The sequence below is a fragment of the Rhipicephalus sanguineus genome, unplaced genomic scaffold, assembly GCF_013339695.2.
Source record: "Rhipicephalus sanguineus isolate Rsan-2018 unplaced genomic scaffold, BIME_Rsan_1.4 Seq480, whole genome shotgun sequence".
In the NCBI taxonomy this organism is placed as follows: Eukaryota; Metazoa; Arthropoda; class Arachnida; order Ixodida; family Ixodidae; genus Rhipicephalus; species Rhipicephalus sanguineus.
Genome location: NW_023615345.1, coordinates 121,397 through 140,392, shown reverse-complemented (window position 1 = coordinate 140,392; position 18,996 = coordinate 121,397). Strand labels below are relative to the sequence as shown.

The following is an 18,996-nucleotide window of genomic DNA, read 5'->3' as shown; positions in this document are numbered from 1 at the left end:
GTGTCAGCGAGAAGATTTGTCAGCAGAAGAAGGGAGCAGATGTATAATAATAATCCCTGGGGTTTAACGTCCCAAAACCATGATATGATTATGAGAGACGCCGTAGGGGAGGACTCTGAAAATTTCGATCACCTGGGGTTCTTTAAACGTGCACCTAAATCTAAGTACACGGGCCTCAAGCATTTTTGCCTCCATCGAAAATGCGGCCGCCACGGCCGAGATTCAATCCCGCAACTGCGGGTCAGCAGTCGAGCGCCATAACCACTAGACCACCGTGGCGGGTATCTGCAAGATAGAACTAGTATGTGTGTTTCTTGCAAAAGTAGTCAGCCAACATGTAGAGGTCATGGCTTAGGTTGGGAGGGGGGGGGTGCTGAGGGTTTTCAGCCCCCCCTAAATTTTTCAATTTGCATGTTGTATATATACCATAGCTCGGCGTACTCACTCACATTCATTTGAAAGGTGTGAGTATGAGTGAGTGAACCATGAGGTGGTAGGCATGATATGAACATGAGTGAGTACAGTGAGTGTAAGAACGTGAGTGAGTACAGGTGTGAGTGTGAGTAGGCGTGGTATGAGTAGGTGTGAGTGTGAGTAAGAACGTGGAGTGAGTACAGGTGCGTGAGTGGTAAGTAGGCGGTGAGTATGAACGTGTATGAGTAGGCTGTGAGTAAGACGTGAGTGAGTACAGGTGAGTGTGAGTAGGAGTAGGCATGAGTATGAATGTGAGTGAGTACTCATGAGTGTGAGCTGGCGTGAGTATGAACCACGGTGTAATTCTTACACCATGGTATGAACTTGAGTGAGTACAGGTGAGCACGACGAGAGGCGTGAGTAGAACGTGAGTGAGTACTTATGAGTGTGAGTATGAACGTGAGTGAGTGAGTTCTCATGAATGTATGAACAAGTAAGTACAGGTAGTGTGAGTAGACGTATGAACATTAGTGAGTATCATGAGTGTGTGTGTAGGCGTATGAACGTGAGTGAGTACTCATGAGTGGAGTATGAACGTGAGTGAGTTGGCGTGAGTATGAATGTGAGAGAGTACTCGTTGTTAGTACGAACGTGAGTGAGTGCTCATGAGTTTGAGTAGTCGTCAGCATGAACATGAGTAGTCTGAGTGATTAGACGTGAGTATGAACATGAGCGCTTATGAGTGGGAGAAGCGAGTATGAACGCGAGTGAGTACCTGCAAGTGTGAGTGGACGTGAGTATGAACGCGAATACTTGAGTAGTGAGTGTGATCGTGAGTGCCAGGGCGTAGCCAGAAATTTTTTTCGGAGGGGGTTCAACCATACTTTATGTATGTTTGTATGTGTGCGTGTATATATAGCAAGCAAAATCGAAAAATTTGGGGGGGGGGGTTGAACCCCCTCCCCCCCGGCTACACCCTGGTGAGTGCCTATGAGTGAAACCTGAATGTGAAAGTGAGTAAGTGACCATGAGTATACATTCAAGTGGATGGGTTCTTGAGTGTCAGTAGACGTAAGTATGACCATGAGTATCTATGAGTGTGAGAAGAGCGAGTATGAACATTAGTGTGCACCTATGAGTTTTAGTAAAGTTGAGCTCGAGTTTCAGTGAAAACAAAAACAAGTGAGTGCCTGAGTGTGAGTGATGGTCAGCAAATGTAATTAGGCATAATCACTAATGTGTGTGCCTTTGAGTGGTAGTCAACGTGAACTTGAATGTAGGTACCCATATGAGTGTGAGGAGTGTGTGTGGGGGCTACTTGGTAAGACATATTATGAAACTTAAACTGCGCTTAGGGCGAGACAACTAGAGTAGAAGTAGACAGGACAAACGCAGAGAACGACTGATTTATTGAAATCACATAAACTTCCTTCCTGGAACAATGCGCGTGCGCAATAACAGTCATGACCGCGTGACGAAAGCACACTCCTCCACCAAGACCCCTATCTACACAAGAAAATCACCTATTTCGCACCTACAAGGAAATCACCTATTTTCTTGTAATTCCTGTCCGCAGTCCTGTCTGCTTCTACTCTGGTGTCTTCTCCTAAGCGCAGTTTAATATTACATAATATGAGTGTGAGTTGAGGTGGGTGTGAGGCGAGTGAGTAGCAGCAATAAATTTAAGAGACCCACAAAATGTGACACTCGGGTAACCCACTCAGACAATGTATTTCTTACTTTGGGCTCACTCGGACTCACTGACCAACACTTCACTCAGGCAAGCTCACTTGCACTCAGCATCATGAGCTTTTATCCTCAGCCGGAGTGAGTCAGGCTGAGACTCACCACGTTTTAATTTTTCTTGTGTAAACTCACTTGGACTCAAGCTCTCGAATATTCAGGTCTGTCGAGCCCACTAGAACTAAAAGCCGCCGCGGTGGCTTAGCAATTCAGTACTCAGCTGCTCACTTCAAAGACGTGGGTTCTTTCCGGCCTCAGCGGTCTCATTTGGATGAAGGCAGAATGTTAGGGCCCATGTACTGTGCGATTTGAATGCATGCTGAAGAACCCAAGGTAGTCGAAATTTTCTGGAGCCATCCACTACAGTGTATCTCATGTTCTGAGTCGCTTTGGAACATTAATTCCATTAAACCAACCTACCAGCTATAGTCTGACACAACTTAAGAAGCACGGAGAAGCCCGTCCCCATGACCGAAGTGCGGAAGCCAATCGCCTCCACAACTAAAGAAACAATCCCGCTCATGCACATGGCAAAGTTCTCAGAAGGCGGGGGCACCTGCCGTCCGGCTCATGACGTCAGTCTGGAGTGTGCATCCCTTGATGCAGGTTTGTGTACATCCGCTTTTGAGGAGGAAGTGCTACGGACTTCTAAAGTTGGGTCCAACTATAGGACTAAACGTTCGAAGGTTGTGGGATCGATTCACGGCCCCAAAGGCCACATTTCGATTGAGGCAAAATGCTCGCGGCCCATGTACTTAGATTTAGGTGCATGTTAAAGAACCCAGGTGAGATGGCGAGTTGGGCTAGTTGGTTTACGTTCATGCTTGGGAATTAGGCTGAAGTGCAATGAAAAAAAATGTGGACATTAGAAGTGGACAGGACAGCACTTACAAGCGCTGTCCTGTCGGTTCTTTTTTACTGTCCTTGTGAATACGAAAGACGTGAGTATGAGAGTGAGTGAGTAGGTGTAGGTGTGAGTGAGTGACGTGAGTGAGCACCCGTGAGTGTGAGTGATGTGAGTATGATCGTGAGTGAGTAGGTGTAAGTGTGAGTGAGCACCCATGAGTGTGAGTAGACGTGAGTATGAATGTGAGTGGATACCGGTGAGTGTGAGTTGATGTATGGGCAGAAGTGAGTACGAATAAGTGTGAGTTGGATGCGAGTATGAACGTGAGCGAGTCAATATGGGTGTGAGTTGATGGGAGTATGAATGTGAGTGAGTATATGGGTGTGAGTACACGTGAGCATGAAAGTGAGTAAGTAGCTTGGAGTGTGAGTATACGTGAGTGTGAACGTGAGTGAGTACATGTGGGTGTGAGCTGATGTGAGTATGAACGTGTGTGAGTAGCTCGGAGCATGAGTACATGTGAGTAAAACATGAGTGAGTACATATGGGTGTGAGCACATGCGAGTATGAAAGTGAGTTAGTAGCTTGGAGTGTGAGTATACGTGAGTGTGAACGTGAGTGAGTGCGTGTGAGTATGAACATGAGTGAGTAGCTTGGAGTGTGAGTATGAACGTGGGTGAGTGCGAAGCCTTAAAAAAAATAGGGTGAGTGGGTATTCTCTTGTAGTGCCGACCTATGATATATACACACACACAAATGCACACACAAACCTGCCTAAAGGGTGGTTGGACCCCCCCCCCTCCCCCTGCCAAAAAAAAAAAAGTTCTGGCTGCACCCTTGTAGAGAATACTATTTTGTTATTTTTAACAGCGTTAATTTCCACATTTCTGATTTCTGATTTAGCTCACTGTTTTTTGAGATAGCTTGTGAAAGAGTGAATATAGTTCCCACACATCAAGTATTTCAAGCGTTCAAGAATGGAGTCAATTTTACTGTGCGACAAAAATGACAGGAAAGGAAATTTTGAGCTTCCTCATCTTTTCTGCTGCAGTCATTGATGCTGTAGATGCAGTAAGCATGACGGAGCTTTTCCAACAGATAAAATTTATGAGCACTTGAAAAGAATCCAGCAAGTTCTGCCAGTAGGTCTTGTTCAGAACTCTTGAACTGTGATGCTTACGACCAGCCATGGTTTTACAGTATTGTACTGTACAGTATTGTAGCTACAGTATTGCACTGCTGAGCGCAATGTCATAGAGTAACAATCATAAGGTAACATTGATTTGTTTGGTTCCTGGCCATGGTGGCTGCATTCCAATGTGGGCAAAATGCAAAAATGTCTGTGTACTTAAGTGTGTTTTAGAAAACCCTGGGGGTCACAGTTAACCCGGATCCCATACTACAGTGTTCCTTGTAATCTTATCGTGGTTTTGGCACTTGAAGGGGCCCTCCAACACTATTGAAGCTCCCATTTTTACTTGCGAGTTGAGTAGACTGAAGGATAGAAAGAATGATGCAGCAATAGGAGCATGAGTCTAAAGTTATTCAGCATAGCGTAATAAAAATAAAAAAAAAGATTATGCTCAACTCGATCTTCGTGGGGTCACGTGACCACACTTCACTTGCCACAGACATTGCAAGGGGCCGCCAATGGAATGAGCAGAAAGCATAGGGAAGCTCACACACCATTGTTGCCTGTTCTGTCCAAGGTATTGTTGACGCCGTTCCCATAGTAACAAACAACCTGGTTCCTGACCACGCCATTTTGTTTGCACAATCAAACAGGTAAGGTTGTTAGAAATGAACTTGCCTGACTTGTCAGAATTTGAGCGGGCGCTGCTGCTCAAAGTGAGGCTTTGCTCGCCATTCCTTACGACGACACTCCAAGACACTCCCTCCTGAGAAGGGAATTTGTGGAACAAGGGTGGTGAAGCACGGTTTCCCCTGCCTGTTGAGCATCCTGGAACTGCGCAGTTGTTTTGGGTTGTTCTGTACGGCCGCCCAAAGAACTAAAGGGGGCAGCGACATCGGTTCTGATTACTTGCACTATTTCAACAACAATCAAGAGCTCACCACACGTGCTAACGAGGCGGCTTGCAAATGTACACAAGCAAGAGAAGGGAAGCGAGCGAAGCACAAGCAAAAAGCCAGTGGTGAAGTGGCAGCTAGCGCCTCTATCGTGTTTTGTAGTTGTAGTGTTCTATGAAAAAGCACAGAAAGAAAAACAAAATCCAATAATAACCTCATTTTTGATGCCATGCCATGATCACCTCTAACATTACATTTATCCAATTATGGGCTGGTACTCTATGCCATCATTTCCACCAGCAATAGTTCTGGCGAGTGCCACTACACGCTGATGCGGTCGGCAGCAATGTAGTGACTTCATTGAGCAATTAAAATCTTAAATCAGTTGTGATCGGTGCTTTGACCTATGCTAAAATTATCCCTAGCCATCATTCGATGCAACCGACAAATAAAAAATAGATGCTTCAAGTTGGTTGGAGGGCCCCTTTAAAACCCCAGCATTTAATTGATTTTTTAATTGTGGTGCTCATACAGACACAAATTAGGGCTTGCTCTTCACATCTTGTTCTCAATTTTCAAGTTCCGAAATAAGCAACAATCCTTGGGAATATGGCCCTGCTGATGAAATTGAGCCTTCACGGGTTCCACCACTGAGGCAAGAAGTTTCAGCCAAGAAGCTTCAGCTTGATGATGTCTTCTCTAGCAGGAGCTAGACCAACTTCATAGACAAACTTCAAATTTTTAAGAATAGCGTCCTTGTGTTCCTCAACAGCTTACTGTATCTCCTGTTCAAAAGAAGCTAACAGCCTTGTTTTAGAAAGTTAGTTATTAGCTAAAGGCATTTTTCTATCTCTCTCTGGTGGAGAACAATCCATGACTGGGCTGAAAGCATAACCTGACAGGGGTACCTTGTGGCCTAGTGAAACATGGATCTAGGATTAGTACTCGTCAACCTTGCACAGCTTGATGTTCAGAGAGCAGCTTCACATCTGAAGATATGGTGCACTTGGTGTGTGTTTTGAACTGGTCACATTAAAGCTCTTGAGAAATTAGGGCTCATTAGCATAATTACTGGGTGAACATTGATACATTAAAATACAAAATAAGGTAAAGTTTTGTGTCATTTACTACTTCTGTGAATTGGAAAACCAGTGTTGTTGACGGGGTTCTTTAGACTGTATGTGTTAATTATTATAGCACGGAGTGGTGTCCAGTTTTAAGAGAACGCCACTGCAACAAGTTATCTGTGTGATGCCACTAGAAAGAAATATGGCTTTGTTGTCATTCATTGCTGTGAGTGCTCTACATTTTGGGGACCCACCACGGTAGATGGGCAGTCATGTCATTGTGCTGCTGAGCACACAGTCACAGGTTCAATTTCCGGCCGTGGTGGCTGTATTTGATGTGGTAGAAATGCAATAATACTCATGTACTTGACCCTTTGTGGGTTTGCCTATATTTTTGACACAATAATATAAAAACCAGTTGTGGTATATTCATATAAGCTACAGAGAAATAGTATAAAACAAACTTCATCAAAATCAAGCCAGTAGTTTACTGAAATAAAGTGGGACATATGTGTCCCACTGTCTCATGAAGGCACCATCTCGAGATTGCATCAACAGGTATTTGGGATGAAACGGCCGAAGCAAGTGGCACAGAGCATTGCTTCTCAAGGTGTGCTGAGGAAAGTTGTGGGGATCTCATTCCAGCAGTAGAACACCACCTGCACCTGTGCCTCTTGTGAGCTGTCATAGCGCTGTGGTTTGTTCCTGTAAAGCTTACTCCACCGCATGCACCAACCATTTTTTGTCCATTTGCCTGTCCTTGCTTTGGCTGTCGAAATTGTCGAGTACAGCTGTTGTCCCTGAATATGTGCCTACTTTTCAAGAGGTATTTGATATCAAGAATAATATTTCCACGCACCAATACCCGCAATTACGCTGAGGAATGAGCGTGGCAATATCGCAGGGGATTGTTTCGATGCATTTATCGGTCAAGTTATTCCGCAAATTTACAAAAACACGTGATGACTGGAAGCTAAAATCACCTCTCTGAAAAAGCAGAAAAAGAGGAAATTATCCGGTATTTTGATTGGTAGGTTCTTTCTATCTGTAGAAGAAGAAAATTCAGAAGCTATCATGAAAAATTGATCGAAATTCAACTTCACTGTAACACTACTTCCGCCCTTCGAAAGTGTGGTAAAAGATTTTTCTTCGAGAATACGAAGACTTAGGTAAGATATGAGTGACTTATTGTTGAGCTAATTGCAATGGGTGATGTGGGAGAAAATTTTTCCTGCAGACGAAAAAGTGGGACGTATGTGTCCCACTGTCACACAAGGGTTAATACTCTTGAAATTTAACTGCACGTTAGAGGGCTCAGGTGGTCAAAATTGTTAAGAGTCCCTTCCTTATGTTGTGGTATTAGCATATAAAACCCCTGTGACTTTTTTTTTTTTTTTTTTTTGCATCTAGGGTATGCATGTAACCGGAGTTATCAAAAAGGGTACATTTGATTTGTTTCAGGAAGCAGAAGAAAAGCGGCTAAAGGAGGAGAAGGAAAAACAGGAACTGGAGGAATATCTCAAGTTGAAGGAAGCATTCTCAGTTGAAGGGAAGGATTTGATGCTGCAACTGAAGAAGAGGTACGTAACTAACGTCACCTGGGGGTTAGTTAGGGGGGCATTTCCTTTCTTGGGCTCACAAGCGCTCTCGCTATGAATGTCTCTGCAACAGTACTTGTGCACCACAGCAAGTCAGAAGAAAATGCAACTGGGAGAAAACAATAACCTCAACACTTTTTCCTACATCCATGCTCACTAATTACGTACTACAGTGGCACGCTAAGTTTTCAGCTGCATAGTTTTGATCCCACAGAATGCTTGAGTGGCTACATATAGGGTGTTTTTTAGACAATAAAGATTTTTTATATAAGCCTATGGGAGGCTCCTGCCGTTTTCGTGCATGAACCCTACGTCGAGGCAGAAATACATTGCCCAAGTTGAAATGGCACTGTTGTGACTTATTAACAAAAATCACTCATTCCCTTTTTGATTATTGACTTCAGGTGTTTATATTAGAAAGTTGTAGTGCATGACGATATATGGCATACCCATATTTTTTAGAAATCACAAAAGTTGCACGTAATTCGAGATATTCATCATCAAATTTTCAGGGCGATATCGAAACTGATCGCACCCGGCGTACACGAAACGCGACCACTCTGTTACGTCAGACCGGAACTACCCATGACAAGAAAGTGATGAAACGACAGAACCCTGGTAGTCACATAATTTTTAAAAATCTGCATCACATAAAAAGAAACACCCTGTATAACAGCATATCGTCTTTAAGTTTATATGTGAGGGGTTTTGGCCTTTTTTCTGCATTTTTATTTCATTCTGGACTGGCAAAATGTTGCATATGACACAGCGTTTTGAACTGAGCCTTTTGAATATGGCAGGTCAAGGGAATCACACCTGTACTGGCAAAGGAAAGATCAATGTCACATTGTTTCTATGCACTTAGTATTAATAGATTTTGTGGGCATTCTTGCTACCCAAAACATGCAGCTATGTGCATTTTGTAAAACATTTAGACACTCTTTGCGCACATTGTGTGCAGTTTTCATTGATTGAGGTAAATGATAATGTAACTAAGGAACCCTCTATTTACGACTAAACCTTACAAAATATGGCATAAACTTTTTTATCAGTTAATAACTCGGAAACTGATCGTAACCTGCTTAATCGTAGGTGTTTCTAAGCAGTAGGAGCAGTGACAGAGACAAACAAAATTTTAGTCAGCGCCCAATTCAATCAGTAATAGGAAGTCTAGAGCTCTAAATGCTGAGTTATGAGGCTTGAAAAGTCAAACAATGTCAAATGAGTGATTATGAATAAGTTATCAAAGGACCCCTGACACCAAAGTTACAAACTCGACATGTGTGTGTTTGATTGTCCTGCGCACATGGGCACTTCTGACTGATTATTAGTGAGAAACATTGCCTTCAAAATATTTCAATTTGGTATTAAAGTAAGCATGACTGCTCATCTGAGTTGGCAGCACATCACAGCATCGCCACTTGTAGATGTAGGTCGGGGTCACCGTGTGACATTCTAAGGGTAAAGCGAGTATTGTCGTCGTCACAGACAAGCTTGTGGGGCGCACATATCATGACTGGCACCCAACCGGAGCTGTTTTTCCTCGCCCCTTCGCTTTAAGTACCGTAGCAAGGAATTTCCTTTGCTTTTTCTGAGGGGGAACTCTGACAGTCTAGAGGGACTTGACAGGCATATCATTTCGAAGAATGCGTCTGGTGCATCACACCTTAACTCATAGTACCAGCACTCACGTCATCTCATTCTTTCCCGCATGCTGGGCCCAATTTGAAAAAGTGCACTCTCAGTATCACCAAAGATTGAGCGCATGTGATCTTATGGCTCCACTGTGGGGGGCGCTAGTTTCTTAATATTTAGGTGGGTGCTTTGAAGTGGCACCAAAATTGGTTATAATTAATGAATAGCATTAATTACACAATGCATTAGAGCTTTTACGATTCAGTTTCTAGATTATCAGACACAAGGCTACTAATTAAAGCATAAAAGTCAGAAACAAAAATTTGGCTGTCAGGGGTCCTTTAACCCTTTGCAGTCCGTTGTCGGGCCCTGCCCGACAACGCAACACGGTCGCAGCGGTCTGTGATCGGGTACTGCTGGACAAGTTCTTTCGCAGTTGACATGCGCATTTTCTCACATACATTATGTGTCATCTGTGAAAGAGTAAGTAAACTTCTTTTACTTGAGCTTTGCGTCACTTAGTTTTGGACCAGAACGAATGGAAGGTGGGAAAAGGTTTCGGACCGCAAAGGGTTAACTCTTTCACTGTTCGGTGTTTCTGGCCATGACACACCCCCAGTGTCGGCTTGGCTTCGGGAATATCAGGGAAGCTTGAAATAATCAACTTCTTGTGCACCCGGTTGAAGAGTTGTGCTCATGGAGTGTGCAGAACGTGACACGTCGAAAGGAAACAGTGTGAGTGAGAAATTGCCTTTCTCCCACATATTTTCAGTTTGCCATCATGCTTCTGGGATAATGACCCCCCATTTCAACACCAGTGTCTGATGTGGACACAGTGCTGGTGAAACCTGTGGTAGATCACAGAACAACCACAGCCGCACCCTTGCACCCGTAATCGCACGCACGCCACATAGTTGCTCAGCCGAGAGAGTAGTGCGCACGGGGAGCGACCACAACCCCCAGCAAAAAGAGTGGGCGCGGTCGCTCCGCACTCTTCAACATACGTACCAACATGTATGAGGCGAAAATACGAGCTTCTAGAAAAATTCGACAGGTGGCGTGACCAGTATAAACACGCCAGTTTGTACTTCGATGTGATTTTTCAAACGCACAATAGAGAACGTATCGGTACGTCAATGACACTGTGGGGGGGGATGCAAAAACGTACCGATACATTACTGACAGCGAAAGGGTTTTAAAAACACTCATTGACTGAATTGTAACACATAGCAGCAGATAAGCTAAGAATCAATAAACAGCTTATTAGATGATAAACTTCAAATTGTTGCGGTTTTGCTTTTCAATAATAGTATTTCCTGCTGTTCTTGAGTGAAGTATTCTTTCTCTACAGGCTCAAAACAAGCTACAAGAATTTCTGACCATATAAAGGTGGGAGAGTGCAGTTTGTTCTCTTTGCTAGTGCTGTTTTTGTTTTCTTGTCTGCTGAGTGCTTTTCATAATATTGCTTAAATATATTTTGTTTAGCTTATAACAAAGAATTACTGCTGCATTATGCCAACTAAGCTAAATCTGGCAGCATGTGACATTGCAAAACTCATATGAGCCAACTGGCAAAGCATGAAACTTGCTGCACTGCCACGATAGTTGGCCACTGTGCTTCTGCTGTCAGCTCCTGGTATTCCCACACCCTGTCGCTACTGCATGAAAACTACAAATGAACTGGTGCACATGTTCAACCACAGTTTTGTATTCTGCTCTCACGTTCTTGGAAATCACTTAATTTACAGCAACACTGTTAAGCCTTAGTTCATACTGTAATGTTAATCATGGGCACGATTGTCAAGGTTTTATGTTTTTGTTGTTCACAAGCATGCGCTTGTGTACAGAGAAGGACGTTGTATAAAATTAGTTTAGTGGTGCTTTGGCATGATGCTCACAAAATGCTGATAAGCGAAGCGAACACCTAGGACATCAGAGTAGTACACAAAGCTGCAAGCTGTTTGACTTGGCCATCTGGTTCTAGATTTAAATATGAAGTCAGACATAATATACATAACTTTGATACTCTAGCAAGGTGGTCTCAAACTCGCTTCAGCTAGCGCACCACAGTCATGAAACAGTCTCCCGATGGCTGGGATGATGAAGAAGGTTGGAGTGAGGGAGGGGGAGGGTGCAGTTTGGGCAAAATGTCAGCTACCGTTGCCATTCGAAAGAAGGCCTTTTCCATATCTGCTATATGGGTCAGTTTTGAAGGGGATTCAGCATCAGGTTTCGAGAAACATATCAATATGATATCCAGAATGACTGAAATCTGGACACCAATTCTGAAAGATAGAGTTTTTGTTCTACGGTTGTTTTTAACTCATGGTGAGTCATGGGATGCCTCATGAAGGATGCTTGAGATCAGTCATGTCTGATTAATAAACTGAAATAAAAAATATTAATAAACAAACTGAAACTGTGGCTCATTAACTACTTATAGAGAAATTTTTTTTAATGGGATGAGGACAGTCATGTGGGGGTGGGGCCATTAACGAAAGGTCCAGCATGCACACCGCATGTTTGAGACCCTGCTTTAGCACAATTTGAAGCAAATGAGCATTATTATACAACGAGACACAGAGTATTGCAAAGTTGTCATGCCGTTTGAGTACTGCCATAGAATGCTTGTGTTATTCTTTACCATCGTTAAAGGGCCCCTCACCAGGTTTGACAATTTTGAGCTGACGATCACAATGCATGCACTGGGTGTTCACGATTACGTCTGCCAAAATTTGCAACGTTACGCGCTGCCTAAATGGGTCAAATTTCAAGCTGAACGCTGCTTGCCCTTCTCGCGGCCGCGTGCCCAGGAAATGAGGGGATGAAGTACACGGTGGAATGGCCCTACGTAGATGGTAGTGCTGTGACGTCGCTCCTCTACATAGACTGTGCTCTGACGTTGCCAATAGTAGCACATAACACTACGATAATTATTTGACACGACGTGTAGTTTGTGTAATTTGTTGCTTGAATGGATGAATAAAACTTGAGAGCAGGAATAAAACACACAAACAGAATGTGTGCGTTTTCTTTTTTAATTTTTACAGTGAATCGCATCGAGATTCAAGACTAGTCTACCTCCGTTTCACACGCGTTCGTGTTCTCACGCTTTGGGCATCGTGCAGACGCCACCCTTTACAACGAAACTAATTTTCTACCGCGTTCCAGCGCTCATTAGGCTCATTTATCCTCCCGTGTCTAACTAGATGTACATGCGGCACACTGCTAGTCTTGCGTCTGTACAAATGTTGCAGCTTTCATGCTCAGTAATAGGTTCAAAGCCAAGTGATGGGCAAGTGCGCATTCGCCATAACTTGCAGAGATGAAGCGCAAAGAACGCCGCCACAACACCGCTCGCGTCTCGGGGGCTCGGGCTGGTTCGGGCACGTCATGCGCTCGTGACATTTTGTGCGCATGACGTGTTCATGCGTATGCGTTATATGATCCTCCTGCTCGCGCGTGTCGAAGAGGGCAGGGAAGGGATTTGGCTTGCGAAGGTTACACGGGGCGAGCGGCAAGGGTTAGCAGCTCACCTCTTCGCATCATGGTTTCACGCCGCTACAAATTATTGTTTTTCTCAGCTTCTAACGGACCGATTAGAAAAATTTTGTGGCATAATGCTCTTTATTGGGCTCGCAACAACTTCGAATGTCTAACTAAAATTCCCTATGTCGCCTAGTGAGGGGCTCTTTAAACTGTCTTCAGTCTATTAATTTTGATTTATTTATTTGTTCCTCTGCTAAATCTAGATCTGTGTTTGTAGAAGAAATTGATTTCACATATCCTAGCGTCTTTTTCTTTTCTTTTTTTTTTACTTATGTGTTGCACTTCTATTCTGCATTGGTCATATGTTTTAATTTCTTTATTAGCTCTTTTTTCATTGCTGTTGCCCACAGGCCAATCATTACGTGGTGCTGCGGACTACTCAAGCCACCTATCGCCCTTTTTTTCGTCGTCCTCCATCTGTGGAATTGTGCATGGTGTTAATGGTTATGGGTTAACGAAGTTAATCATTATTACAAATGTACTTTGGCTCCTTTGTCAAATTCATTATAGTAAGGTTTTATGATGCCTTCATGATGGCCCCTTTACCATTGTGATATGATGCTACATTGTTCAAGCTAATCGGGTCTCTTCACTACTGTTATTACTCTTACAGGTTACTTTTGTTGTGGACTATGCAGCCTGCTGCAAATATGTGACTAATTCATCTTAGGTACCATTCACTGTTTCAGAAAGAAAAGGTTGTCATTCTTGAAGATCTAGCTGCAAAGTTTCAGTTGAAAACTCAGGTGAGTGGTTAGCTTCAGTTTGTTTGTTTCTGTTCCTGCATTGAAACTGTAACTTTTAGTAGATATGGCAAATTGCATGGCTTCCAGTACTTGCATCGCACTCTTGTAACTTCCACCAGCATTATTAGCAATTTGTTGCATGCTGGATAGTCAAGTGCATTATCTACTTGTGCACCATCATGATACTGTTAAATATTTTCTTTCTTGGTGCTCTGAAGAATGCACATGCTAAAAAATAAAAAGTCAATGTTTCGCCGCAAGGGCGAAGCAATGAATGCGATAGCAAGAAATTAATGCTATACGAAGTGAGGCTCGCCAATGGATACTCTCAGTTTGAACAGCGTTCCTGTTGCAAAGGCGGTCGAAGCAGCGAAGGAAACTAGCGTGCTTCAACTGTCGAGCTGTGACACTTGATAGTTCGCGCTCATCTTCTGTTTGTTCGTTTAGCGGCGTCCCTTCAGCTGGAGTGACTTTCGTACGCTCGGTAACATGAGCGCGGACATCACGGTGAAAGCGTGAAACATTCCTCCTCCCCTCACCGCGAGAAAACCGCGCGAGCGGACAACGGAAGGGCAATGTTCTCGCTGCGCAAATATAAGAAGCGAGCGAGCTCGACGACGACTTTAAATGCGCCCGTCGTGCTGCTAGCGCCATCTCGCTGGTAATGAAGAAACGCTTATTATCGCCTGCCGTCTCTGAGTCCGTCCAGCGGTAAAGGGTATGTATATAACGCTCGCCGTTAGCTACGTGGAGGATCTGCGTTTCGTGGCGTAGTGGATAGCGCCACTCGCTGCGGAGCAAGAGGTCCCTGGTTCGATTCTGCGCTTCGGAAGCATTTTCTGAATTATTATTCTTTGGGGCTTTTATTATATATACATACTTATACATATACGGTGCATGACGGCGACGGGGACGGACATTTTCCAGCCGAGACTGTCCATATAATTGCTATCGCAATAATAATAAAAGAATGAATGCACGTCGGAATCCAGCACAGTAAGTTGCATAATGCCTGCTGAATTTACAAAGGCATTTCTTTCAGCTGCAGTGAGAAAAATATATTGCTAGATTGCTTGCACTATGATTAAATGTTTGCTGGTGATTAATTAATGGTGAAATTGAATATTATACCTGTTACAAATATTTCTTTTTCTTGTAATCACATGAAATGTGAGCAGCAGTGAGCTATTATGACTTTTAATTAAGAGCTGGCAATCGTTGATTTGTTATATCAGAATGCACCACATATACCTAAAGGAGACGGGTATCTAGGAGAATTGAAGTCCTATCACCTATCATATAATACTTATGTAAGAGCTGTATGCATAAATTACGACCTAAATATTTCAGAAAAAAAATTATTTGTATATAGGTAGCACTTTTTTTTCAAATGGGTACTGATACCAATTTTTGAAGCTTTGTTTACCAAGCTATACAAATCTCCTGTATACAGAGACTGCTCTAAGTGTGACGGTCAGGAAATGGTGATAAGATATTTTAGTTTGACGTTAAAGTCAATTTTCACATAGCAGACCTACTGACATCAACACTAGCGTGCTGTCATGCTAAAGTATCAGTTCTGGTGACTTCACACATTAGCATGGCTATTTGTGACGGTATCAGGCGTCAAAACATAAAAATGGCGAGAGGCGTGTGTACTGTGCAATGTTAGTGCACACAGTAAAAGAACACCAGATGGTTTAAATTTCCAAAGCCCTCCACTATTGTGTGCCTCATAACTATTGTGGTTTTGGCATGTCAAACCCAAGATATTATTATTACAAAATAGCTACTTGTGCATTGCCAACGGAGCCACATAGCAGAGTGGCCGTGAAAACACGATATCTGCACGAGCACGTGACAAGAAGCTCAAACCATGTTGTGGTGTCTGGGTGCAGTACGAGCCAAAACTAGCTTTTAAAAACATGTTGTAATTAATTTTTCAGGCCGCACTCATGCTTACCAGTACATTTTCTTGGCTCTTGCAGGCTAGGCCTTTCATTTGACGCAAAATATATGACAGCTGAAAATTTTCATGCCAGTACCCCTTTAAATACCTTGTCTATCGTGGCCGTGCAGCACCTCTGCACAATTTCAACCTTCGTACACAGGTGGCATTGAAGGGCCCCTAAAGCACCCAGAGGTGACAATTTAGTTGTGGTGCTGCGTTGGTGCACGAGTCTACAACGAACATGTAGTCGTGAGAATTTTCGAAATGGTGCCATAATAGTGGAGTTACGCGCGTTTGATGATCCAAAAGAGGCCCTCACTCAGTTCGCTCTTTCCTTCGCCGTACTTTATTGACTTGCCTCTCCTCTTGGCTCAGTGTTCCTTCTCAACGTGCGAGGAGAAAGAGTGGCGAGCACCGATAGCTGCAAGAAGGCAAACAGGTTCTTTTGTGGATGACATGAGCAGACAACAATGTTGATGTCACGGCGAACACCGAGGTGCTGAGGATTACCGAAAAGCCGGAGAGGAGAAGGGATGTTTCTTGGAATTGTGGGGTGCCTTGGCTTGTTATGCTGCCACGTTTGTCACTGTTGAGCGTGACAGCATTCTAAATTCAATGCACGCGTTTACTTGAAATGTTAAAAAATTATCGGAGGTGGTCTAGGGGACCCTTCCACACTTTTGTGACCATGCCTATTCCCATCGGTAGTATGTCATCGATGACTTCAAGTTCAAGTTTTGACGCTCTCCGGATGGCTAATGTCATTTAAAAGGCAGCATTTTATCAGTTGCGCTTTTGAGTTTCTTTTTTTTCCGCTGTGGGGGGATTTCGAAGCTCCTTAGCAGTCGGGGAGGTGAGCGCTCGTGGTTTTGGTTATGACATCGACATCGCTCGCGGGTGCTCCACGAAAAACACGAATTTCGACATTTCCGATGAATCTGAGCGTCAATCTGGATGATGGTAGCAGCACAGACATGGAAGACGACTTCGATTCGTCAGACTTGAGTATGGACGGCAATAGTGCATCAGACCGCCCCGGTACATGAGCAGGTATCCGCGAGTAAGATTTGCTCTCTCCTCGGGCCGTTTGTGTCGCTGCGCGTGTTGATGTACACATATCTGGTGCGTACTGAAGGTCACAGCTCTTATCTGCAAGGTGTCAACTTCGTTCGGGCGGGAGCATTGGCACCAGCTGCAGAAAGAGCGGAGTTCTCTCGCGAAGACGGTGCGGAGTGGACCTTGACCTAGCGCTCCGGAATGCACATGGCGGCTTCTTCGTGTTGTTTTCACCGTAGAAGTCTCAGAGAAATATGCAACCACACAAATAAGTATGGGTGGATGCATATTTTCGAAAAGCCAATGCACAGTGAGAGGGACGGATCCTGGAGGGAGGTCACTGAAGAAGAGATGCACATGTTCGTCAGACTCTAGTGTACAAAGGAATCGTCCAAGTCCCGTGCCTGCATTGCTATTGGAGTCAACAACACATATTTCCAGGTCTTCTTCCACCGTCAATGATGCCACGGCAAAAGTTCAAGGTGTTGCTTGCCTTCTTGAGTGTCTCTCATCCGGAGAAGATGACTGTCGCATCCCACAAGAAGTTTCACACGTGTCTTCTCTACCGCAACACATGAATGATTCATCGCGCTATTTTTCCAACCGTCTGAACCTTTTTGTGGATGAGAAAATGATGAAATCTAAAGGTCAGTCTGGTATTCGGCAGTACGTGAGGGACAAAGTGGTCAAATGGGGGATAAAATTATAGATTTTGGCAGATTCGGAAAGGGGTACACTGTTCGTTTCAATGTATACACGGGAATGCACCTCAGGGCAGGGTTGCCAGGTTTGGCTACCTTTATAGGCTGGTGGCGGCAGAAAAAATGCCTTGGCTACTTGGCTACTTTTTGGCTACTTTCTTGTTCCCTCGATTTGAATCAAATTGTCAATATTTGGCGACGACACAGCCGCTGCTGTTCGAGTATGCAGTGTCAAAACATGGCAGCTAAGGCACGTTTCCAGCTCCCAAAATCCGGCTCTCCACGATGCAATGCTGCATGCGCCATTCCCCTTATATTAATTGGCAGTGAACAGGGCAAAATAAAGCGATCTGTTTCCTGGGCATTCTGCACTCATTGATGTTAGAAATTGAATATTTGACAAACTGCTTATGTCATTTTTTAGGACTTGGTACGAAATGCAACTCAGGATAATAACTGCTCGAACTTCGTCATCATTCGGGAAATGATTCTGGAGATGTCTACAATTTATGCTTTATTATATCAGCAACTGTGATCTTAAGCACAGTCATGCCGTACTTTATTATTGTTGCCACAAGGCTGTTACTTGTACTCTCTAAGAAAACTCACGCAAGATGCGCGAAGGCAGTGCACTAGAGAGTTTTAAAATAAGGTCGTAGCGTTTGTGTTGCTTCAGTGGGTATGCTATATTAGAAATGCTAGCATATGAGGTATGCACAGGGGCAATAAACTTTAACACAAGGCTTTGCGTACGCTATGTGAGTGGGTATTTTTGCAACAGCACAAGAAACTTCGTTATCCTGCACGAAGTGATTGCTAAAGCCAGAAATTTATGCGTGAATCTCAGAAATTCTGATTTTGAAATGTTGATGCGATACTTATTTAGATTTCCAGCCAAAGGCTTTTGCGTTCAGTAATTAAATAAAAACGCTGAAATCGTTTTCACAAAACGTGGCTACTTTTGGCTACATTTACTGCCCTTGGCTCATGATGGCTACTTTTTGGCTAGTTTTTCCAATTTTCTGGCTATTGTTTGTCTTTTTGACCTGGCAACCCCGCCTCAGGGTGCCTAGCACCAATCACAAAAAATTGAAAATACAGAAACTGCAAACTATTCAATGAAGAAAGGAAAGTTGAGGAACAAAAATGTTTTCTGCGAAACGTATGCAGCCAACCTTTGTTTCACCACGTCGAGAAACCGCTTCGCCCGGTGGCACGATAGGCATTAGCGCTTTATTTTTGTATGTATGCAAATAACTTTTGTACTAGAGAGCTTATATTTGCAGTATTATTCTATAAGGGCTTTGTGTTCAAAACATATATTTCGATTTTTTTTTATGTTTACCCTGTGCATAGTAACGATGATGTTTTTATGATTATTTTTTCGTTACATTTTTCTTTGTTTTGATCTTTTTATAATATTCGAAATATATCTTGTTTGAAATTAATACTGTTAGAAAGACCAATTCTTCTTCTATCATTTGATACCCTACATTTTAGCATCAATTAATTTCTGTGGCAAGAAAAAAAATATTTCCTGGACTACCAAAAACAACAGGTTTTTCGCGGTCACGAAAGTGTTAAAGCATGATGCAAGAATAGTTCACTTTTTTTTCACATTTGAATGTACCTCATTTTGGTTGTGAATTGCAGTTGACATT

The 18,996-nt window shown here is 43.3% G+C and overlaps 1 protein-coding gene across 1 annotated transcript in view; it reads left to right on the top strand.

Annotated features, from left to right (window-relative positions):
* Positions 1 to 18,996, top strand: part of LOC119377489 (DDRGK domain-containing protein 1-like) — a 37,035-nt gene that overhangs the window by 1,434 nt on the left and 16,605 nt on the right. The window contains exons 3-5 of the mRNA XM_049411595.1: positions 4,056 to 4,075; positions 7,561 to 7,679; positions 13,552 to 13,627. Coding sequence (XP_049267552.1) covers positions 4,056 to 4,075; positions 7,561 to 7,679; positions 13,552 to 13,627 — 215 coding nt within the window. The remainder of the gene's footprint in view (positions 1 to 4,055; positions 4,076 to 7,560; positions 7,680 to 13,551; positions 13,628 to 18,996) is intronic.